Source organism: Lacerta agilis, chromosome 9, assembly GCF_009819535.1.
Source record: "Lacerta agilis isolate rLacAgi1 chromosome 9, rLacAgi1.pri, whole genome shotgun sequence".
Lineage (NCBI taxonomy): Eukaryota > Metazoa > Chordata > Lepidosauria > Squamata > Lacertidae > Lacerta > Lacerta agilis.
This window is the reverse complement of record NC_046320.1, coordinates 17,719,926-17,745,482: the sequence shown is the minus strand read 5'-3', so window position 1 is coordinate 17,745,482 and position 25,557 is coordinate 17,719,926. Positions and strand designations below refer to the sequence as shown.

Sequence of the window (25,557 nt, the reverse complement as noted above, 5' to 3'; positions counted from 1 at the left end):
TTTCCAGGCAGACTGGAGCAACTGGTAGGCCCCAGTTGGCTCACTCACCACCAGCCAAACTGCCGGTCGAGTTCCGATCCCTGGAGCAGAAATCAGGGACCTAGCCTCCAGGAAGCTAGGCACACCTATATAGTCCACTGCACAGCAGAATTGTCACGACAGAGGCTGGTATTTACAAGCATTTTATTAAGCAAACATCGGGACAAATAGATTAACACGTGCAATCTCTTCCATGTCCAAAAGCGAAAGTAAAAGTACTAACTACAAAAAGGAAGTTCCCAGAAGCACTGGGATATTACACAGACATGTGACATGCTACAGCCTCACGTCTGCTCTTAAGGTGGAATGGAATATCACAACAATATAATCACCATTTTCATAAGCAAACTCTACTTTTCTGAATGCATTAAGTAGTTAGTGATGGCACTGAACACGAACAGACAGACACACAAAACAACACACATTTTCTGCCAAATCAAACCAACCTGTATACTGTGTAAAGCTGGATGCTGTGGCCTGAATTACACACATTTACACATGTTGCTTATTTCATGTTTTACTTTGTTTCTCTTGTGCAAGGCAAGGATGATCCATTCGGTTTAAGTCCATGAGACATGAGTGTGGATGTGGCTCAGTCCTAAGTCATTGGTTTTCACAGTGCAGTGGATGTCCTCCTTTTTGCTAATCTGTTGGTCTGTCATTCTTCTAGCTAGCTTGCTTAAAGTACTTTGGTGTGCTCATGTGAAAACGATGGTTCATCTCATAATTGTGCCCATCTTGATAGCATCCAAACCTGTACAAAAATATAATGTGTGAGACATTTATGGTATAAGCATCTTACTCCTTCCCTAATTGTGCAGCTTTATAGCATAAATATGTAATTAGTAATATCAGGGTAGAAAGTAAACTGAAATTAGGTTATTTAATTTTACTTTCCTCCCTCACTGCCTCAGTACACATACCTGGTGTAACTAAGCCCCACTGAATTCACTGAGACTTACTTCTAAGTAAACATGCATATAGTTGTGCTACATGATTCTTTGATTTCATTGAGACTTGGTACATAATGAACTATCCACAATGATAGAACAACTATCATTCAAATGGGACCTGCAGCAAAATGCTGCAGTGTTGAATACTTTTGTTCAAACTACTGTACTAGCCGGCCATTTTCTCTTCCAGGATACTCAGTTTCAGTTTCTTCACATGCACAAGTCACTTTTCTGTATTTTATGCCCAACATAAACTCTGAGTATGCACTATTCTCTTTGGGAGTGAGGTGCTCCCTTAGTCATCTTTTGTCTCTAAATATATATATATATATATATATATATATATATATATATATATATATATATATATACACACACACACACACACACACACACACACACACACACACCCCTTTGGCAAACTAAATATGCTGACTCTTGTTTCTCAGTGGCCCCATATTGGCTACAATCCCACCCATACCTACCAGCTGAATTCATTCTCTGAGAGAGTGATTCTCAAAGAAAGAATTACAAAAAAGGAATCTCTTTACTGCAAGTCATAGGTGCAGGCTGCTAAACTTACTGATTCCCGTATTTCACGTTCACAAAACTGATGGCAATTTCAAAGCCACTCACTTGAAAATGCTGCAGCACATTTTAATTTAAATGCACTAACCTTGTAGCAAAATGTGTTTCCTTCGATACTTCACTGGGGTCAATGGTGAGTTTGTCATTGTCAATATAATTATCTGGGTCATCTGGGATTCTAAATTTTGCCATTTGAAGTTCAGAATCACTCAGACGAGCATGAGAAATTCGAGCATAGCCCAATCTGCCATAAATGCAAATAATTTTTTTCAGTGAAATGAAACATCTCATTCATTTTAATTTTTTACTCATTCAAGATTTCCAAATATTTTCTAGCCTTTGTGTTTGTTTGCCATCCTATAATATAAATGGCAGGTTTCGGTATCTAGTTGCACCTAATTAACTGCTTCTCAACCTTTTAATAGAATAAAATAATGGAATTGTGGAGTTGGAAGAGACCCCCAAGGGCCATCTAGTCCAACCCCCTGCAATGCAGGAATCGTGCCCACAGCAGTCCCTGGGTGAGCTTGAATCACAATACAAATCGTCTGGTTAACAGCCAGACACACTGACCCATTGCAGCACTAGCTGCTCTAAAAGCACAACTCAGGCCCCATCTGTGCTATACTTTTAAGTGGTATCACATCACTTTAAACAGCCATGGTTCCCTCCCCATGGTACAACAATGAAAGTCAAAAGACCAAGCGCAAAATGATATGAGTTTTAAAGAGCTTTAGTATTAAGCATGAACATTCCAAGGGAAATTCCTCCTAACAGTGTAACAAAATATAATGCCTGTAAATAGTCTCTACTAATCCAACATGGTAAGTATAGTATTCCAGTGAAGCAGAAGTGAAGAAACTAGTGAATAATATTCCAACGGACAGCGTTTCCGGATAAAGTCACTGTTTCGGTGTTACTTCTTCAGCAGATGATATAAGATAAATTTAAGGCTGCAAAACAATAAACACTACAATGCAGAAAATATGCTAACAAAATGCTAAATAACATAATGAATATAAAGACATAAAATGCAACTGCAAGAAATGGAAGAATAGTGAAACAGAAAAACATACCCCATCTTGTGGCATAAAAAGCAAACTATGGGACAGTGCTCATAATAGTATGTGTTGGCAGTGTTTACATACGATTATGAGCACTGTCGGACACGACTGAGCGACTGAACAACAACAACAAAAATGAGCACTGTCCCATAGTTTCTTCACTTCGGCTTTGCTGGAATATTATACTTACCATGTTGGATTAGTAGAGACTATTTACACGCATTATATTTTGTTACATTATTAGGAGGAATTTCCCTTGGAATGATCATGCTTAATACTAAAGCTCTTTAAAACTCGTATCATTTTGCTCTTGGTTTCGTGTTGCTGTGTTTTTTGATTATGGTTCCCTCCCCGCCAAATAATAATGAGAATAGTAGTTTGTTGAGGGTGCTGACGCCCATTCCTTTCACAGAGCTACAATCCCCTGAGTTTCCTGGGAAGAGGGGCTGATGGTTAACTACTCTGGCAATTGTAGCTCAAGGGGGGGGGGGATAGGAGTCTCCTGGCAAGTCTCAGCACTCTTAACAAACTACCGTTCCCAGGATTCTTTGGGGGAAGCCATGACTGTTTAAAGTGGTATGATACTGCTTTAAATTTAAGTGCAGATGAGGGCTCAGTATGCACCAGTAAGGAATAATTTGACCTGCAAACAAAATTAATACCATTTTAAGAAAGTTGCATCCACTTTGAACGAATACAAATGAATGGTAATCATTCATTTCTATAGGAAAAGGTTAAAGAGATGGAGACATTCCCATTTGCTGTGCACTCACTGTGTTTCCAATACAGTCATACCTTGGTTTTCGAACGGAATCCATTCCAGAAGTCCGTTCAACTTCCGAAAACATTTGAAAACCAAGGCGTGGCTTCCAATTGGCTGCAGGAGCTTCCTGCACTCAATTGGAAGTCGTGGAAGCTGCATCAGATGTTCGGCTTCCAAAGAACATTCGCAAACTGGAACACTCACTTCTGGGTTTGCGGTGTTCGGGAGCCAAGATGTTCAAGTCGCAAGGTGTTCAACAACCAAGGTATGACTGTACTGTGTTCTTAATGCATGTTCATACAATGCTATCCAAAAGATATGTGTCTTCTGTACCTTATTATAAGATACTACTGTCTGATGCATTTCTCAAACCAGCTTCACACCTTCCGAATTTATCTCTAGTCAAGGTTTGAACACCCCTGCATAGAGTAGATCTATCCCCAACCCATCAACGCCCCCACCCCAGTGTGTACACAAACAGAAATGAATTAAAGCTGTACTGATGTCGAACAGCTGGAAGGGGAGAACAACTTCCATTTTCTGTAAGGTGGTAAGCGAGGTGAGATCCGCACCCCATAGTCGTCTTCGAGTGGACTTAACCTTCCAGGGGTCTTTTACCTTTACCTTTTAATGTGAACACACCCTGTGTTACAGTCTGATGATACAAATCCTGCCTCTCAAACTGGTCACACAAAAATACAAAGCCATGATACATGCATGCACAGCACATAAAATGGCAGCGAGTAATGAGACAAGAAGAGAGTGAGGGCCCGTAGGCAAATAACCAAGGTATCTATTTAATGTACCTTATTAATCCACGATACATTATATAACTGCACCATCTATCTTGATCTGTGCTGTCGATATCCTAAGCAGTAGTAAAACAAATGAAAGGGGAAATGGTTCGTGAACAAAGTTTCAGCAGATGCAAACAAAGTCGCTATGGTTATATGTTTCAGATGATCAACCTGAAGCTAGAATTTGCAAAACCAGAGAAACTGCTGGTATTGAACTGTTTTATTGTAAAATAGTAGCCTGCGGGGATTGTGCAAATCATTCTAAGATTGAGGCAGCTATTCCTGTGCTCATGCTTTCCTAGCTGTAATCACAGCATCCACATACAAGAGAGAGATATCAGCAGACTCTTAGTAACCCCAATGTTTGCAGATGCTTAAATAATAAAAATAGCACCATAAGAACTCAGGGACATGGAATACTGAGAGATCAAGGGTGCAGTGAGTGGTGGGAACCTAGATAGTGAACATTGGGTCCCTGGAGAAATTGGTTGACAGAGCATTGCTTAAGCGGTCAGAACAGAAGTTAATCTATGATATGGCTCTAGTATCAGGTGATACTTCAAAAGGGTTTAGACCACAGCGCCACCCGCGTCCCTAGAGTATTGAATGTTAAATAAGTGGGAGAGCTGAAGGGAGCATGGAACAGCAGCTATGGAGGGTAGGGATTTTGTTTGTGGTTAGGTGAGAGAGGAGATGAGGTGGATGAAACTGGGTTTAGGAGATGATTTGTTCTAATCGCTTTCATTTCAGTCTTCCATTTACTGTGCATTTCTTTTCATTGTTCTTTAGATAAGCATTCTGCTATCTAGCCTGGGTAATTGTCCACACAGTGCCTTTTGCACATTAAGATTCTGACCATCTTTTTTTAAAACCAATGCATGCACAGTTTCATTTTAATTTACTATTATGCCATAAATATGTACCCAGGCCACCAAATTGTATTGCTACCGATCTTGTATTTTTTAAAAAAATGATTTAGGATCATAAATGTAATACCTTAACGTTGCCATTTTCAATTATTTGTAAGTAATCTCTGGAACCAGGAGCTGAAGTGATGTATCCTAGAAACACAACCTGGTTAGAGCTCATCTTCAATAAATTAGAAACGGCTATTGCTTGAAGCTCTCTATCTGAGTCTTCTCTGGGGGGGGGGGGAATAAGATATGATTCTTATTCAAAGGAAATGGCAATGGCAAGAATTGCAATCATAAGATACGATTCATCTTTCTAGGGAAATTGCAATTTCTAGGGAGAATGGGGGAATCGCAATTTTCATACATACTCTTCATTTCCAAAATGAGCAACCACAAAATCCACCAGTTTCCCTGTGAAGTTCACAGTCATGGAGATGGCTGGTGCTATCTCTCCCTCAGGAGAAGGGAGAAGGTGGTGTCTGGACCTCACGACTGGGTATCTTGACAGAACCATCATCCTGTGTTACATTAAAGTAAAATTATTGAACACAGCTAGTTCCAAAACACAATGCAAACTAAAACCAGCACCTGCAGTTCAGTGACCCAAGGCAGTCGTCCAAGGTATCACCGCTGGGTAGGAGACTTAATGAGCCAGGACAGGAGAACAGGGCAAAAGAGGCTGACTCAGGAAACTGGGTAGTCATCTCATAACTAAATAGGGTTGAAAGCCTGTGAAGGATTCAGTAAAAGATAAGGGTGAGAATTATGGGATGCTGTGGCTTTAGGTCCAAGAACAGATAATGTTCTATGGCATGGCGGGGAAATCATGTAAGCCAACCAGTTCCTCTTTCACTTCCATATCATCATGCTAGGAAGTTATAGATGAGAATTCAAGGTACATGTTTTCCACATCTCACCCAATTTAATACCAAGGCCACAGCTTGGATAAAATGAGAAGCTGTGGTTAAGCAAAATATGAAGCAAAAGCTTGCAATCTCCTCCTAGCCACACTGGAGGAGAAAACGGGGTGGGGCGGGGCGGGGGGGATCTTGCAAGCCTGGAATTCACAGAGACTGCTTCGTGTCATGTTAAATTATTGTTTAGCAAAATCTAAACTAGACCTGTAGAGGACTGAGAGTTGGCTAAAGGCATGTTCAGGATGGAGGACATGCCCCTATGGGATATGGGATAATGAAGGCATGTTATGAAATGCCATAATTCACAGGTATCTGCATCCAAAAAGAAAAGAAAAGAAACAAACCCAGAAAAATGATGTAACTTGATATCACACTTGATATAAGCACAATAGCATTCTCATTACAATGCATCAAATATCTTATGTCTTTAATCACCTATTGCACCTCTGTAATCAGATATAGTTCACTCACCCCCAAGTATGATCTCGGGTACTTGGGCCAAAATCTGTGTAAAAACCAAGTTTCTCTCCCAACCACATGGTTGGATCATTGTTCCCAATGAATGGCTTAGAAGCGTCACTCTCCACAATAGTAATAAAGTCTGCCCCTGGGAAACAAAACAATGGGTTGAGAAGTGTAGCTATATTAACACACCTTCAGTATGTATTTCTTTCTTTATTTATTTATTGTTTGAAAAGAGAGGCAAGCAAACAGCGGGAAACTGGGTAGTAATCTCATAACATCAACCGTTTCAATTTTTTTCTGTAAAAATACAAAGAACAAAGCATATTATTGATTCTGCCATCATTCTTTATTACGGTCAAAGACCAGCTCTTAAAAAGGAGGTAAAGTAAAAATAAAAAATAAATACAGTGGATCCCTTTGACGAAACATTTTCCGGGGATGTTACATATATAAAACTCTTTGAACAAGATTTAAAAGAAAATTATTAATTGCATTACAATGTTAAAGATTTAAAATAGTGGCTGCAGAAGGCTGAGCCCGGCTCGCTCGAGATTCCATTGAGGAGAAACTTAGATGGGCTGAGAAGAAGGTCTATATCTGCAAATTTGGACACAAAATCTGGCAACCGCCCTGGTAATCATCGGGTCTTTACCTAACAAGAGCAGATTCTGCCATCTCTGCATTGTCTCATTGACTCTTTTGGTGAAAGGCTTTAGTATGCAAAGGAAAAAATAATACGATTTCATCTTCTCACTCCACAGGAGCAATACTGGTTTTTTGTGAAAGACAATATCTAATACAAATATCTAACAGAAAAAAATTATGTCTCCTTGTGTTGCTTACCTGAATGACGTTTCTGCTCCCCCCCCCACAACATTGGTATGACATAATAGCAATCATAATTAACAACAAAAATAATTATAGCATTTGCATAGCACTTCTGACAGTTCACGTGCACTATTGAAATAATAATTACAACAACCCCTGATGATCAGTGTGTGCGGAGAGATAATTGCTTGCTTTATGGCTAACTTGCCTAAGAAGCAGAGTTGATAAAAACTGATTTCCCAGCTCACATTCCTCACCGCTGCACTAACAGCAGCTCTCACTTCAACTTCCTCAATGGACTATACTTTCAGTCCAGAAACAAATGTGAAATAACTTGCACCATTATTTCTGCTTCGCCATTCCAGTTATAAAGGATCAGATGGCAGGCGATGGGAAAGACCCTCTGCCTGGAGGGCCGCTCAGAGTGGACAATACTGTACTAAGATTAAGGGCTACTAGTACCAGGCTCCAAAGGGCTCTCAACACGGTGCTAGCTGATGGGCCCCTGGCCAGCATAACCTGAGTCCCCACTACTCCCACTGTTCCCCCACCCTTGTGCAGCAGTGGGTGCTAGCAGTATTAGTCATTCCCCACACCCTCGGGCCTGGACACGTTCCCCTAGCAGGCAACACCAGCAGTTTGCAAAAACATACGCGGTATCCACCTGCCATGTAACAGCGCCCAAAATGCAATGTTCATAGTGTCTAGCACTACATTAAAAAAATAAAAATCTAAGGTGGTTGCTGAACCTGGGACCACTGGCTGGTGCCCAGACATTCCAACCCCTAGTGCTGGCCTTGGTGAGATAGAGGTGCAAATAGTCTGATCTAGCCTGGCTTTGACAATATGTGACACTTGTTGTGACAGGTGGCGGTTGGCCTCGGAACTGAAGGTTGCTCCCGTTCTAGAGCCCAAAGCTCTGATTTCTTGGTTCTATACCCCTCTGCCACAGGTGGAAGAGTCTATCACAGAAGACAAGACAGGCATAACACACAAGCTATATTCAAAACAAAATAAAAAATTCCTTCCAGTAGCACCTTAGGGACCAACTAAGTTTGTTCTTGGTGCTACTGGAAGGAATTTTTTTAGTTTGTTTTGACTATGGCAGACCAACACGGCTACCTACCTGTAACTGGCACAAGCTATATGATTTTGTTGAAAGTACCTGTTTGATTCAGAAGGACGACCGATCGCTCTAAGCTGGACCACCCTTCATTATCATAGCCAAACCTGAATGGCCAAATCAGGGCTGAAAAGTCTTTCTTTGGAGACTACAGATAAATCAGAAGGGAAAACAAAAAGTTTAATCTCGCTACATTTACAGCCACGTTCTTTGACTAGTGTGCGAGCAATACAAAAGTGGCTGATAGGATTACAGAGGTTTGTATAATATACGCATAATATTTGCCCCCAAATAGAGAACATGAAGGAACACACGACAAAACGAAATAATGAATCCCAGTTCTCATCCCTAGATGTATCCAAGTCAAAGTACAGTAAATGTAACTGCAGTTGCATACATTTCTCCTGTATCTCCATTGTCTTCCTCCCTGCAAGCTCTTTGAAACAGGAACCTGTCTTGTTTGCTAGTGAAAACTGGTAAGGCGCCGTATACAATGATGTATACATCATACATAAGGATAAAATATGGGGGAGTTGTAAAAACAACTTCTTCCAAAATTATGATCCAGTATAAGGCTAGGAGAATGATCTGATTTAAAATTATTTTCAGTAACTCTTATTTAGTTCCCGTCTAGGATTTGTTGTAAGTGCTGTGGCTTTTGCATGTACATCTATCACTTTGTAGCTGAATGGGTGACCACGCTCTGTCGAAAAGCGCTGAGCCCTACAGAAACTTTGAAATGTCATCATTTTTTTAAATAATCAAAGCACGGCATGCGGTGAGTACTGTGAATCCGTCCTTAAAGATTGTTTCTGCACTAGTGTTTACATGTGAAGATGTAAGCATTATAAATGATATTTCATTCTGATTTTGCAGTTTGAACTGAGTGAGTTGTGTGTGTACCACATGGGGATTGTTGCAATTAAGCAGTATATAATCTGTCAAAATAAAATAAACAGATAAAATCAAATTTAAATGGATTAAAAGTAAGCAAATGACTCACCCCATGTCCTAATTTTTTTTCATAAGATTTATATCGCAATCCTAATCCCAGCAGGCCTACACCAACAAACAGCCACAGAGCTAGAAGAAAATCAACAATGTATATTAATAAAAGGGAGCCATAATAAAAATTCATTTGGGGGAATCTACAAATACCAAGTATTAATCAAGTATTAATAGCATGTCAGGAATACTGCCCAACTTATACTGAGCTGGCAAATTCTTACAAAGGCAGTTTTATGTATTCTCCATTAACTCACCATTTACATTGTCATGCTCAAGTAGGGTTGCAGGTCCAGGCGTTGTGCTCCCCAGCCCCCAACCCAGATAAATAAAAGACCACTAAATTTGGTTTGGATCAAAACAGGCCACAACTTTATTGAATACAGATGAAAGAGGTTTGGCTTGTGCATGGGGCAATCAAAATACTTCCGGCCCACCCACCAGAAGTGACGTGTAGGTCAATCCAGGCGGGGGTTCCAAAGACTTACATCAAACAGGGCAACCCCTGCAGGGACTGCCATTTGGGGCACACGTACCCTGGCCCTGCCTGGGCATACGGACATAACCACTCCCCCATCTCCGCATCCCTTTAACGGGATACCTCAGGGTTTGGGTGGGCAGGCAGGGACTACAGCCTCCCCTCCATCCAAGACAAAGGATTGCCCCAATGCCCAACCCAGTTGTGGCAATGGCTACGAGGTAAGCAAAACCACAGTATTGGAGCCAATTTGCCCGGTGGACAAATTCCTACCTGGCCCCATAAAACGGTGACCACCATAGCCACAGCAAAGTCCTTGACTATCACCTTGAAAAAAGGGTGGGTGGCCGGGGAACCCGACAAATGAAAAGCAGGTAGGGCCCCTAGGTGAGGGCTGTTTAAATGGCCAGGGAGTGGACCCAAGGGAAGCCTTCCCGCTCTATCACCTCTGCCCCATGTCCTAGCCTGTATCCCCATTCGACAAAGCAGGATGCAGGCCGGGATCTGGTTCCTGATAGGCGGAGGGGGCTTACGCCCACACCACATTTCAGGAAGGGGCACTGAAAGGACACTGAGGCCATGATTTCCTTGCTGGGGCCCCAGTGGAGCCTCTGTTGTCCTGCAATGCCAGGTGACCAGACTTGCCATATTTCAAAAAGTAAAAACTATGGCATTCTGAAAGTTGTTGAGCTTTCCTAGAAAATCTGGGTGTATGGCAGCCCTATGCTCAACCCACTTCTCTGAATCACAATAAGGTCAACCGGGCACAATGGTTTGTCTTGGAGGTCACTGAAGACCAATTTGTGTTTTCGAAAGAAGCAAAAAAACAAACAAACAAGGAACCTGTGACAGATCTAGATGACCTATGGAAATCTGCAAAGAGGCATGTTATTAATTTGTGTGTCTAGTCCCTACCTCAATTCACAGTCCTTCTTTTTATCATTTGTGAAATATGCTGACAACATTTGCTCTTGCCCATTTCCCAGGGTCTTTTTTTTTTTTTTTTTTTTGAGTGTGTGCATTGGTTATGCATGTCCAGTTTGGAGAAAACGTTAAATGGAGACATGCACACACCAGGTGAAAACAGCCCATCCTGGACTGCCAACTAATGTGGATGGGAAACAATGGTTTAGGAATTAGAGATAGAATATTTAAATCCCTCATCTGTGGACACCCTTGTACCAACGCACACACTTAAAAATTGCATCTGAGCTTCCTGTTGTGCAAGATAACATCCTTGGATGGACATAGCCTAGTTCTCCTTTGGACCAACTTAGCAGTTTTAGTCCTCCTGATAATGGATACATTTGGTGAACGTATGTTTCCTCTCACAGATAAGTGGTATGTCAGAACTTGCAAACATATCCACTGAACTCTTAGACTGATGAACAATGTTCAGCAATACAGTGATGTTGCAAAGACACTAATTTGGCAATAATTCAGTTGTTACAGATGACTCTTTAGACAGGATTCTTGAGTGCATTATCTAAACTCGGATGTGGCCTAACACTTTGTTTATGCCTGAGGCACCCAAACAAACCTTCTAGCCTGGTACATTTAATGACCTGTAAATCTACCTGGCAATTTGTTTTTGAGAAATGAAGCTAAGTTATACTTACATAATTTGATGTATTTTTCACTTTCATAGAAGAACGGTTTATCACTACTTTTTACCCTAAACAGAGAGTGAAGATCCTTCCTGCATTCAACTAGTGTGCCCATGACAATAAACAGCATGGTGAACCCTGTAATCAAAATATAACAGATTTGGGGGGTTTATGACCAGCGGGAAGGGAAACTTGCACAAGAACACTCCAATATGATATTGTCAGTCAGCTATCTTGTAAGTACATAGAAGGTGAAGAGTTCAGCAATTTGCAAAGCTGATCCCTAATTAATCGCTTATGCATTAAGCCAACACAATAAACAGGACAAGTTGGGCATTTGGAACAGCCAGCATCAAATCTAATGTCCCCATTGGCTGGTCCCAACTTTGCTTTCATAGCCAAAATGACACTACTACACACACAGAGAGGCAGGAAGGGGAGGGAAGATATCAGCAGGCTTTGGAGGAACTTCAAACTTGGTGGGGGGGATCAGAAAACAGTCAAATGAGGAATGAGCATGCTCAGTGGTCATGGAATGCTGAATATTTTTTGTTGGGGAGGGGGCAGAAAACCAGGGACAGAGGGAGAATGCAATGCAATGGAGTATGCTGAACAGGGGCACTCCACGCTGCAACTTTGTCAAAATACAGAAAGAACTGTGAAACCATTCTCGATTTTGCATTTTACAGTCCTTATATACCAAAACCAAGTAAATTTGATGACTTCTCTTGGCTAAGAAGGGCAAACATACCCAAAAGAATATGAGAGCTTTCTCTAGCATAGATTCCACCGGGCACAAATTTATAAGCTGTGCACCACACACAGAAGAATGTGTCTAGCACAAATACAAGCATGGCTGTACTCATGACTTTCCCAGGATGTAAACAGCTAACGAAGCATCCGGTCATGCGAGGCCACACGCACATTGTAAAGACAGCTAGGAGGTCGCCAGCAATGGCTGCATACCACGTTCGTAAGCCAAGCAGACCAGCTGCTCCTGCTGCACCTATTAAAAAACGGACAAAAAATGATGCCAAAGTCATGAAACATTGCTATGTATTGTCATTCTGATCAATATGCCACCACTGTTATTTGGTTGTAGGTTCTACTCAGAGTAGGTCTAGTACTCTAGAACATAAGCTAGTCATGTCTATTAATTTTGATGGTTCTGCTCTGACTAGAACTAGTGTTGGCTACAACACACAATGATAAATATGGCACTATAGAATCCCATGGAAACAACCCTTTAATAAATATAATGCAGTAGCAATATCCCCTTTATTATAATAAAATATCCCCATGAATAAAAACAATCACAGACCTTAGTATAACTGGGATCAGAGTAAACAATAAAGGGTTCCCAAGACTAATAATGTCCTCAAACCAGTCTGATAGTTCTCCAGTTATTTAAATACTTTCTGTTGGATTGCCATCTCTTGGAACCCAAAGAGATTCTGAAGCAGCTAACCCAGCATTTGGCAATAAATACACTGTGCTGAAAAATTGCTAAGAAGTCAGGAAGAGATAGGAAGGTGGAATTGTCCAAGATGAACAGTAACCACTGTGATGACTAACTAAGATGATCTCAGTATAGAAATTGGATTGATGAGGATTAAGGTTTCACCCAGGAATGCCTGGACACTATCATTTTACCCAAGTATGGTAAAGTGATTATGGATTAGAGTTTCCAAGCAAGCTTGAGTTCTGACACCTAACCTGATAAATGTTGTTTCTGTTCCTCCAACCATGAGCTAAAAACATATACATACTTCTTGCCGCCTGCTGTATAAGACAGTATATGAAAGCTCCCTGGATGGAGAAGTAATTGCGTAGATCCTTAAACCACTTACTGTGGAGTATCAACATCAAAATGAAAGAACTATTCCATGACTAACTCATTCATATATCACCTAAAAATGACTCTCAGATGAACTCACGTTGTGAATTTCACCATGGGTGAGATCCCCAAGTCTATACAGTTCAGCAAATGAAGAACGTATGTCTCCTTTCCCCATTCCTACTAATGAAATGTCTTTAAGAGGCTTAGGGACTGCAGAACATTTATTCTTACCTATAAGGCACCAACCACACAGGGCGCAGGTAGACCAAGGCCAGAAAGACAGCATTAGTCCATGAGCCAGTCCTAAGAGAACAGCGCCTCTGTAAAAAAGAGACAACAGAGAATTACTGCATTTTTCGAAAGAAACAACTCAAAGAGAAGGCACAAGCTAAACTTAATTCCTTTGTTTTCCTCTGGCCTGAACCTGAAGAGGATTTGGACAAGCAAGTTGTTAGAGTAGCTAAATATTTCCCAGCCAGTTACAGTCAGTTTTATTGTACCAAGTAGTGCCCGACTTTATAGCAAGGGTGGAGCCGGAAGGAGGTGCAATTTGACAGCTGTGTCTGAGATTTTGCCCCCTCTTTCAACTGTATGCTAGGCTGCAGACCATTTATGTTACCAGCGGTCTACAAGCTTCACCCAGGTGGTCCATGGCATGTCTGTGGATTTGTGGTTGAGGATGGGAAATGGCAGATCTACTGCATTCAATATGCACATTGATTTTTAACTGCAACCAGTGGAGTGGATATAATCCTATTTTCCAATTACGCATATCCAGCCTGCACAATTTTCTGTTGTCTTAATAGGGCTCCTGAGACACACAGATGCTCTTACGAAGGCTGTGTTAGTAGTAGTAGTAGTAATCAATAATAATATTTTATTATTTATACCCCACCCATCTGGCTGGATTTCCCCTGCCACTCTGGGTGGCTCCCAACAGAATATTAAAGACACAATAAAACATCAAACATTAAAAACTTCCCTAAACAGGGCTGCCTTCAGATGTCTTCTAAAAGTCAGATAGTTGTTTATTTCCTTGATGGGAGGGTGCTCCACAAGGTGGGCACCACTACCGATAGGGCCCTCTGCCTGGTTCCCTGTAACCTTACTTCTCGCAGTGAGGGAACCACCAGAAGGCCCTCAGCACTGGACTTCAGTGTCTGGGCTGAACAAGGGGGGGGGTGGAGATGCTCCCTCAGGTATACTGGGCCGAGGCCGTTTAGGGCTTTAAAGGTCAACACCAACACTTTGAATTGTACTCAGAAATGTACTGGGAGCCAATGCAGGTCTTTCAGGACCGGTGTTAAATAGTCTCATTGAATTTGTAGGGACTTGCCTCTAACTAAACATGTTTTGTGTTGTGCTACATACTACCTAAAAACCCCAATAGCTTCACTATCAAGGAATGTGAGCTGATAACTATTCCAAATATGAAAGACAAAACATGGAAGTGGTTTTATCAACCTTGTAACCTGATACCTTCAGGCAGTAAAAATTTAAATAACACAATGATGGTAATAATTCACTTGCCATCCTTCACCCTAAATGAGAACTAAGCCCCACCCCTCCCAATTGTATCATGCATCTCTTTAGTCCCAAGGAGATGAAGCACATGTGTGTCATTAAAGCCAATACTAGTTTATATGTAGGGATTACTGTCCAGGGTTGCTTGTTGTTACCAGGATTTCATGCCCTCCAAGCTCCACCTGTTTGGGATTTGATATTTTTAACTTGCTTAATAAAATACTAGGAGAGCACACACTTTACCCATGTGGATTAGGATCTGGCCCAGGTTGTGGGTGTCCACTCACTGCCCATCTAGAAACTAGAGAGACCTCTCCAAAGATCCAGAAGGTGAGGAACATTAGGCTGCCAAAAGCTGTCCCTGACAAAAACCAGTTAGAACCACGAATGGTTTCCTTTGCTGAGTTTCCAATCTTGTTTGCTTCTTGTTTTTGGTTTTTAGTACCTTAAAAAAGTGGAAAACATCGATTCAGCAAATCAAGGACTCAGTTACACAGCTGCAAATAAAATGTTTTAAAAGTGTTGTAAAGTGCAATATACAAATGCGAGACTAGATGGCGAGAACGAGCTATGCAAAATTCAATCTATTTTTCAAAACTTTTTAAAAGCATTTTCACAGTGGTTTTTTAATATGTGTTTAGATTCCACCCAAGTGTACGAAGTCATAAGTGTTCAGCAATTTCTAAGAAGATTTTCACACATAACACAAAAGACACAGTTAAGATTGCACTGTAAGTCCTACTGAATTTAAAAGGCTTACTCCCAGGTAACTTTCGTCGAAGCATGATCCATAGCCATTTATTTTAATGGACCTTACTTCTTGACTAGAATGTCCAGGAAGGATCATATTCTAAGAGAGTTTCTACTGGGCCCATAGCATAGTTCAGGATCCAAAGAACCCCATACATAAACGCAAAATACTTATGCACATGCACAGTGAGCTAGTTGATTTCCTCTCATCCCACAGTGCATTGCAGTCTACTCTGAAGGTCCCGTAACCATAAATAGCAACTTTTGGGGGGAGGTGCTGTGGACTACCAAGGAAGGGAAGCTGGAAAAGACAACTCATAGCTCTTTGGATCCTGGCCATACAATTGTATTAGCATAATAGCCAGCATATCTTTAAAATACAACACTAGTAGTCCTTGCTCATAGCCTTTCAAACTTCTTATGTGTTGCACAATTCTGTGCGATTCAGTCAGTGTTGTGCGGTGAATTTTTCCGTAGAGTAACAGTTAGGGCCAGAGGCACCAGCTTGTGAGAGCAACGGGGGGGGGGGGCATAATGTGTGCAACATTGAGATGTCCCAATGCCGTGTGCAAGGAGGCACCAGTCTTTAACACTTTAATATTCTAATTTACCGGAAACATTTAAGGGGCTAGCCTAGTCCCCCTTAGTCCACTGACTGCACACCACTGGATTCAGTTATGCTAAACCTCATGTGCCAATGGCTACTCATGCTTGTATACACTACATGTGACTGGGTTCTTGCTTATGGTGCCTGCCCTTTGCCAGAGGTTATGGTGTTACACAGATATGAGAACCTAATCACTTTCTTCGACAGGGTGAGTTAATCAGGTATCAATAATAGGTCCGCGCCACAAAGACTGCCATGTTTAACAGGTCTGGAATCAAAAGAGTCAAGACTTAGGATGCACATAGAGAATCAGCAGAGCTACTCTCTAGAAACAGAACTGAACGACAGCACAGGGGGAAAGGAAGACCTTGTTTGGAGCAGAGGAACATCTTGTCCTTGCGGTTCCACACACATTCTCTGTATTTAGTGGGCATCTCACTAACATAGCTCTAGGGACCAGGTATGGTTCAATGAGAATCAGGTCCATCTTGTTATATGTGGGAGTCCCTCAGCCAAGTGTTCACTGACGAGCCCTTTTCTGATCAGTATACCAGGCAGCAGCAGTCTATTGAGCACTGTCGGACTCCAAACTCTCACTAGTGATGGCTGTTTTAATTTCCCACAATGCCCTGGAGTGATGGTGAAAAACCAAAATGCTTGTTTACAAAGGTATTGTACTACCAACCGTACTGCATGCTTGTGAAACATGGACCACTTATAAATGCCATCTCCAACTCCTTGAAAGATTCCATCAACGGTGTCTCTGAAAATTTTTACACACCACTTGGGAAGACCAGCGAACTAATGCCAGTGTACTGGAAGGAGCAAAGATCCCCAGTGTCAAAGCAATGATTCTTCAACATCAACTTCACTGGACTGGTCATGTGTGGATGCCTGATTATCATCTTCCAAAGCAACTACTCTATTCCAAACTTAAAAATGGAAAGCGTAATGTTGGTGGTCAACAAAAGAGGTTTGAAGATTCTCTAATGGCAATTCTAATAGTATATACACTGACAACTGGGAAACACTGGCCTGCGAGCGCTCCAATTGGAGAACAGCCTTTACCAAAGCTGTCATGGGATTTGAAGACACTCGAATTCAGGACAAAAGGGAGAAACGTGCTAAGAGGAAGGCACATTTGGCAAACCCTCATCATGATCAACTCCCACCTGGAAACCTATGTCCCCACTGTGGAAGGACGTGTGGATCCAGAATTGGCCTCCACGGTCATTTACGGACTCACTCTTAAGATCGTGCTCATGGAAGACAATCTTACTCAGCTACGAGGAATCGCCAAAGAAGAAAGAAGGAGTGATGGTGATGGGAGGGATCAAGGCAGGAATTAGGAATGATCCCTTCAGGGGCACTGAGTCCCCAGCAATTGCTTGAGGGTGCTTCCGCCTCATGCTAGGCCTGATAATAGAGGAAGTCAGAGGTTAGGGTGCCTGTGAGGCAGCAGAGAAAGGCAAAAGTCCTGAGAAACAGAGATGAAGATGAAGCAGAGGCAGGGGGAATTAAAGATGGGGTTGAACAGGGAGATAAATTAGGATTACCATTCACCCATTCACTCAGTCGTAGCTCATATTTATGGTCTTATTTTTCCACACATACCACCCCCAAAATTCTGCTGAGGATATACAAAGAAAGGAATGGCTTCGTTTTGAATTATCACCTGTATATGTCCGCTCAAGTGCTGCTATGAAGCCTAGGACAGTTATAGTAACATTGGCAGTTGTACAGTTCCATACTGGGTTTAATGATGTATAGCAAATCCGAAGAACGAGAAGAAGAATTTTTCCTAGTATAAACCCCCAGATTCTGCAGTATCTGTAAAAGCAGAACATTTAAACATGTTTTTTTTAAGGAATGCACAAACAAATAAGCTAAAATAGTTGTAGTATTAAGTATAAATCTGCTTTAAGATTAAAGCTTTTTCACGGTTTTCGACTACTGTCAAAGAAGATAGTTTGCTACTTATAATGCACGATTTGGGCCCTCTTTCACAATACCTTTGTAAAGAACTGCCAGACCACCATGTTACTGTTTGAACTACCAACGATGAAGAAACACCCATGGCCAAGATCAAGAGTCGAAGGAAGGCATTTGGAGCTTGGTATGAAATAATGCTCCCTGTAAAGAGAAACACATTAAAAAATTATAATAAAAAATTATAATATAGCTACAGTTGAGCACTGTTAACACCCATTTGTTCCAATGGGAGGGTAAAGTATGCGACTGTCTCCTCCTTTGAAATCAGTGAACTTAGAGGTTCTTAGATAATGCCCTAAACAAATAAATGTAATTTCCTCCCCTCTTAATAATTTTATTGCCTGATCCTTTGCATGCTTTCTCAAAAGCAGTAAACCCCACAGAATCCAGTTGTTACTGTGTTGTTACTGAATAAAGACCTGTTCAGTGTCCTATTCTCTAAGCGCTGAGGGCCATGTTCAGCAAACTCATGCATTAGAGTTCCTATATTAATTATTATTATTTAAATAAAAATCCTTGCATGTAGAAAACTAGCGGATCTGGGAGAGGGCAAATTCCTAAATGAGCAGTTAGCAAATTTCTCTTGACTCAATTCAGAACCAACTAGGAAAGAACAAAGTTTCTCAGTGTGCAGGTGTTATGTGCATATTCCTATTAAAGAAGATAAGATAATTTTAGATACAGGTGTCTCCCCACTTATGCACAGTGCCGGGAAATAATTAAATACTGTAAAACAATTTAAATTGCAAAAAGGTGTGAAAGGGGCAAACAAAAAACAGCCTGAAAAGAGGAGGAAAACTGCAAAAATGGCATGAGCACCATCAGCAAGTGAATCTGACCCACAGCCAAACACTTCAGGGCAGGAGCGGATCTACTATGAAACTGATGAAGCTTAAACTTCAGGACTCCTAATACTGGAGGGGCCCCAGAAGCGACTTTAATTCACATTGCTTAAAAATGTTGGGTCTACTCTAGGAGATCCCTTATGAGTCGCCCGACACAAATTGATTAATGTTTTGTTGTATATATTTCAACCACCCCAAAGTTTGAGAGATAGTAGTTGATCTGTCGTGGAACAACCCCATTGCAGAAGATAAAAGTGGTTACCCAGACCTTGTTGCTGGTTGTGAAGGGGGGGCATGACAGTTTTAGCTTCAGGGCCCCCGAAATGTAGGTCTGCCACTCCTTCAGTGTCCTGTCTACCTCTGAATCACAGCCAGGCACTTTGGGGTACAGGTCTACCCTTCTTGTTGTTGTTTCCACATCATCCTCCAGGGATGAAGAAGACTGAAAGCCACCATTGTGACCATTCGTGCCAGTCTGGTAAGGACTGCTGGTTTTTTCAAAGGGTTTCCAGAGGTTTAGATAGTGTTTATAGGCTTTTTACATGGTGTTCCCCACTATATGTGATTTCACGTATACACATAGTACCCGGGAATGTAACCCCTGTGTAAGTTGGGAGACACTTGCTTAGAAGAAGAACAATGACGTTTTTATTTTTTGCTAGAAAGAGTAATTTGAGTTGGCCCAACTGGTCAGATGATCTGAACACAGAAAAGAATTAGTGTTTCGCCAGGATATTAAAAGTTCATATGAATTGACTTTTGTTCATATGCCTAAAAGAAACTAGCTATGTGAACACCGATACTATATTTGCATAATCTAATATTACGTTCCAGGTTTAAGGAGAATCTTTAGATGAAATGGCACTCCATTCTTAACATAGCTGAGAATGATTTGTATTCCAAACCAAGCAATTACAGCTTTATGATGGGGAGGCAGAATAGAAAGGTATTAAGTCAATAGATACACTGTCCTGGTCCTATGTTTGTCAGTAAGATTTATTCCGCAGGCCCACACCCTGAAACTTGAAAGTAGGATAAACCCTGATACCTGAATGTAGTCCTACCGGTAGCCGTGGAATGCCTTAGTGAATGTGCTGAATTTTAACTGTCTCTATTCTCTTTCCTGCACTTTCTGCAGTTCTTTCCTTGGCATAATGCTTGCAACCACTCAGATCTCAGCTGTGTTTTAGTGGTGGAAATAGTGGCTGACGAAGAACCTAAGGAAAGTCTGCAGAATGAGGCCAGTGGCTCATCTAGTCCAGCAACCAGCCAGCAGCGGCGGCAGACCTTGGTTCTCAAATTTCAGCGGTGCCCTGTGTGACACCAAAATTTAGAGGGCTTCCATTCTACATCATAGTTGCAGCACTCCCTGGGGTGCCCCCAATGCTCCACACCCAGTGTGACTGAACCGGTTGTACTTCCCTGAATCCGCCTGTGCAGCCAGAAACTTTTGGAAGCCTCTTAGCAGGGCGTGGGTGCAACTTTCCCCTCTTGCAGTATCCATGGTTAGCACTAACCATGGTTTATTGCCTTAACCCTGGTTAAGACTGCGAATGTACAGTAGTCATAGATAGCTTTACTTCCAGGAATTCAGCTAATCCACCTTGAAAGACATAAACTGTGAATTTGGATGTCTATATGAAAGAATTGCCCATCTTGCCATGTAAATTGGTCTTCTCGGTAGTGGCACCTGCCCTGTGGAACACCCTCCCACCAGATGTCAAAGAGAAAAACAACTACCAGACTTTTAGAAGGCACCTGAAAGCAGCCCTGTTTAGGGAAGCTTTTAATGTCTAATAAATTATTGTATTTTAACATTCTGTTGGAAGCCGCCCAGAGTGGCTGGGGAAACCCAGCCAGATGGGCGGGGGTATAAATAAATTATTGTTATTATTATTATTATTATTATTATTATTATTATTATTATTATTATTATATGCTAATATGGTTTGAAACGTTCGGCCTGACACCTTGTTGTTGCCGAGCTTTTCTCAGACAGTTTAGAATTACGAAAGTGGACTTACCAATCATGCTCAGCCTTAGCAAGGCTAGAATGTGCTTCTTGTTGGCCAACCTCCAAAGTGGACCAATCATCAGAAACATCGGAGAGAGGAAAGCAAGAGCAAAAACCTCTAAGCCAGTAAGTTCCAATGTTTGTAAAGGAAAAAAATAGATCATTGGTGGAAGGGCATGATAAAGAGACCAGGAAGCATAACCTGAAAGAAAGGAGAAAATTGCAGAATGAAATTTATCTGATTTTCTAAATACTGTTCTGAGTTTGTGGGGGAGCCTTCTAACCCTGGATCCAGCAAATGTTAAAATATAAACCAGGTTAGCTTCCTGTGTTGAGGTGATAGCCTGGGCGATGAGCCATTAAGGGAAACAAAGGAAAGGGGTTATTTGCGAGACGAGAAATGGGTGAGCCCCCTCCACCAGCTCATAGTAAATTAGAAGGATGAAGCAGGGTTAAGATTAGAGTTGTTAATGATGTGATTTAGAAAAAAAGCAGCAAGCTGGAGAGAGTCGTGGCTGATTTCTGCCTGAATCCAAGGTTGTGGCTAGGGGAGAAACAAGATCCTTTTTGGACGTTAATGCTGTGAACCCCTCCATCGTAGGTTTGGGTTGTATATATGTGTAAATAAACCATATATCATACAGACAGCACAGTCTCCATCGTGCCTCATTCCCAAAGGAAACACAAACCCTGGGTAAGTGCCTGGAACCCCTGGAATCTTCCACCGCTTGGATATTGGGGTGGCATGCAACAATACTATTTGGGTACCAAACCTGAAAGCTACATTAAATTACAAACCTATTATTTCCTTTCTGCTGGTGGTGTATTGGTCTTTTGTAGCAGTGGGAGAGTTTCTCCGGTCTCTATTCTATCTGAGTTAATCAGTGACAGAAATAATAAATCAATCACTTTTCTTTGCGTTAAAAGTTTATTGTGATACCGTTTGTTGAAATAAGGGTGGGCGGGCACATGGGTGACAGCAGCAGTCCGCTGACGGACGACCCTTGGCTATTTCAAAAGGACCATGGTAGACATTCATTGTGGGGGAAAGATTCACCATCATGATACCCACCCCCCTCTTAAACTATGTTCTTCAGCTCATATCCACCACCTTCCCACTTAGGGCCTAGCAGCATTTCCTACATTAAATGCAAAGCTATTGTGCTTTGCTGATACCGAGTTGTTGACCCATTGCTCAAAAGTGGGTGAATATTCATTTTTAAAACTGAAGCTCTGAACTTAAGGAGTAATTTTAAAAATCTGCCTGGGTGTTTCTGAAATCTTACACACAAGTGCAAGTTGAGTAGCTATCCCTCGAGGGTCCTTGAAGGAGATTATCTTGACATGGTGCTAAAGGAGGCAGTCTCTGTTGGTTTCAGAAGCTGCATTGTCCTGGCACCTGACTCAGAAGAAGACACTAAGCCTGGCAGACAGTTTTGGTAGTCCAAGTGCTTACTGTAACTACTTCAGGGAAGAGAGGGAATGAAAGACTTCTTTTGACTCCCCGTCTTCTGCTGGACATTGAAGGAGCTGGCATTCATTGGCATTCAAGGATCATGGCATCCACTGACAGACATTTTAAACCATGCCCACCCAAGACTGAGGGAAAACGAGCCTTCACTCAATAGATAATGTCCCTGTATTGGAACCCAAAAACCATTAGAACACATTCTCCATAAGAAATGTGACTATATGTCATAGAATCCTGGAATTGTAGAGTTGGAAAAGTATCCCAAGGATAATCTATTCTAAACCCCTGTAATGCAGGGATCGAACCAGCCACCAGCACCATGCTCTAACCAACTGCGCTATCCAAAACCTGCATTTGAAGCTTTAGGCTAAAATCCTAATCCCATTTACCTGAATTCAATAGGATTTACTCCTCAGAGCATCTAAGGTAACAAGCATCCAACACAAATGCACTGTATCGGGGGGAATTATTTGCAAAAATGTCTGTACGGTGGTACCTTGGTTCTCGAACTTAATCCATTCTGGGAGTTCATTCAACTCCCCAAACTGTTTGGAAACTAAGGTGCATCTTCCGGTTGGCTGCAGGAGCTTCCTGCAGTCAAGCAGAAGCCGCGTCAGACGTTTGGCTTCTAAAAAATGTTTGCAAACCAGAACACACACTTACAGGCTTGCAGCGTTCTGGAGCCAATTTGTTTGGGAGCCAAGCCATTTGAGAACCAAGGTACCACTGTATTAGGAGAAATTTGCACAAGGATGCGGATGAATTTTCATTAGGACTAAAAAAACAACAACAAACAGACAGACATGGAGAGCTGCAATTAATATTGGAAAAATAAGATACTGTGAAAAACTGAAATTAACAGATACACCTATCCCGATCCCATCGAGTTCATTGGGACCTACTCCCAGGTAATTGTGTATAGGATTGCAGTATAATTCACCATTACAGTTCACAACACTCAACATGAAAAAAAAAATCTTTGGTTGTGCCCAGGCAAACAAAGCCGCTCCATAATGATAGGAAGACAATCTAACCTTGATCATTCTCAAGAGCAGATCATGCTATGAACTGAGAAATAAATGTATCCCTGGGAGTTACATGAAAGGAACAGAACAAATATAGTGCTAGATATGTAAGTGCTACCACGCTTCCTGAGAAGTAAAAGGGCAACATTCTAGGTTTTGCTTTATTTTGTATGACGAGCACTGGAGATGTGTGTGCTTTGTAATAGCTATTTCATTTGCAAGTATTCAGGCAGACCATACTGGAAGCAGTAAGAGCCTGAAAGCAGGTAGCACAATCACAAATCCTGCATTCTATCCCAAAGAACAATTGTGGCTCATGGATGCTGCCTGTTTAGTTAACTCAGCTGAAAACTCTCAGGTGTTCCCAGGTAATATAGAAAAATAGGGCCCTTCGAGACATTATTTCTGTAGGTGTGTGCTGCAACATTTTTCCAAGGCAATAAAAGAGCATTTAGGTGGTGGGTTTCAAATGGACTATCCTCATATGGTCTCCAATAATATCATGTGAGCCTAGTGGAGGGAGAGTTATCCAGGAATATAAGCCATGAAGTTAATTTATCCCTCACCCACATATACTTTTTGCTTTTAAAATTGTGCTCACTTATTATGTGATTGGGACAGATCTGGGTTTAAACAGTTGAGTCTAAGGGCTCATCACGCTTACCCTTTGTCCTGCTCTTTCCAGGCAGAGGTCTGCATTTAAATGCTCCATATCTGAGTGGGTTTTGTCTTTTTGGTTTCTTTGCCCTGAGCTTTCTCCATGAATAACTGCTCTTTAAAGCTGAATCTGAGCAAATGGCAAATCAACGTTTTCCGGATGTGCTCCGATTCAGCTTTAAAGAGTGGGATTTCATGGGGCAAGTTCTGGAGCAAAAAAAGGGGAGGTACTCTCAAACACAGAGCTTTTAATCACATACAATGCTTAGAAAGAGCGAAGGCAAAGTAAGTTTGGGTAAGCCGTGAGCCATTATGTGTAATTGTGAGACTGACCTTGTCTCCAAATTTACACTGCTATTCTTTTCTAACCTTCACCCCCTGCAATACACAAACACTAGTTAGAGGTTCCAGTCTTACAGGTAAATTTTCAATTATGCAAAACAAGAAATCATTCATCCAGCAGCAACCATACCACCACTTTCCTGGAGAGCCAATTCTCAAATTCTTATTCATTAGCAATTTAGAGTAAAAATATTAATCAAAGGAGATGTGGTTTTTTCCCTAACCTGGAACTTAGGATATTTGCTCTAGAAATATTCCCTTAAACCCCCCCCCCCCCCGCAGAGCAATTTGTCAGTATAGCAACACTTTTAAACTCTGAAATCAACCAGGAGGGGTGTCAAATCGAACTAAGAGATGCTTTTAAAACAACAGTGAATTAAAAAGCCACTTACAATTATTATCTCGGAGCTTTTAAGTATTCAACATAGGCTGGAAATATTACGTACCCAGGAATGTTTCCATCAGGATTTCTTTCCAAAGAAAAGCCATTCCTTCACTATATATTTCTCTTCCTTCGATGTACGCAACTTGTTATACTATCCCGGGCAACTGAGAAAATACTTTCCTCAAGATGGATTTAAGTTTTTATGGGGGGGCTAATGTCAGAGCTAGAGAGCAAGACCTGCCCTAGCCAATCCACACCTGTTGTAAAACTGCTTCTTGTGGGACGGACCCAAAAGCACCTGAGCCCAACAGCAACATCTAGTGTCAAAGAAAGGAGATGCTAAGATTCCCTGTGAATGCTAAGCAGCTGCCACATTTGGCACACTTTAGAACTAGGAACATGAATGGAGCTATACACCTTCTGCATTTTTTACTGCCGATTCCTTTGAGACAAACTGCCAATTTGCTTTATTCTCATGTAGGCCCCGCCCATGTATAACCTCATTCATATTATTTTATTACATTGCAGGGGTGAGAGTTTGTTTTTTATTTCTCAGCTTGTTTG

At 41.5% G+C, this 25,557-nt stretch overlaps 1 protein-coding gene across 1 annotated transcript; it reads right to left on the bottom strand.

Annotated features, from left to right (window-relative positions):
• Positions 1–465: 465 nt before the first annotated feature.
• CWH43 (cell wall biogenesis 43 C-terminal homolog) lies at positions 466–25,130 on the bottom strand. Its single transcript, XM_033160545.1, has 16 exons — positions 25,055–25,130; positions 21,124–21,315; positions 18,275–18,395; positions 17,938–18,092; positions 15,149–15,350; positions 13,613–13,701; positions 12,293–12,547; positions 11,554–11,679; positions 9,455–9,534; positions 8,494–8,599; positions 6,507–6,642; positions 5,487–5,636; positions 5,201–5,345; positions 4,214–4,275; positions 1,669–1,824; positions 466–793 (listed from the first exon to the last, which is right to left on the bottom strand). The coding sequence occupies exons 1-16, from the start codon at positions 25,095–25,097 to the stop codon at positions 706–708; spliced, it is 2,106 nt and encodes a 701-aa protein (XP_033016436.1). The 5' UTR covers positions 25,098–25,130; the 3' UTR covers positions 466–705.
• Positions 25,131–25,557: the final 427 nt, after the last annotated feature.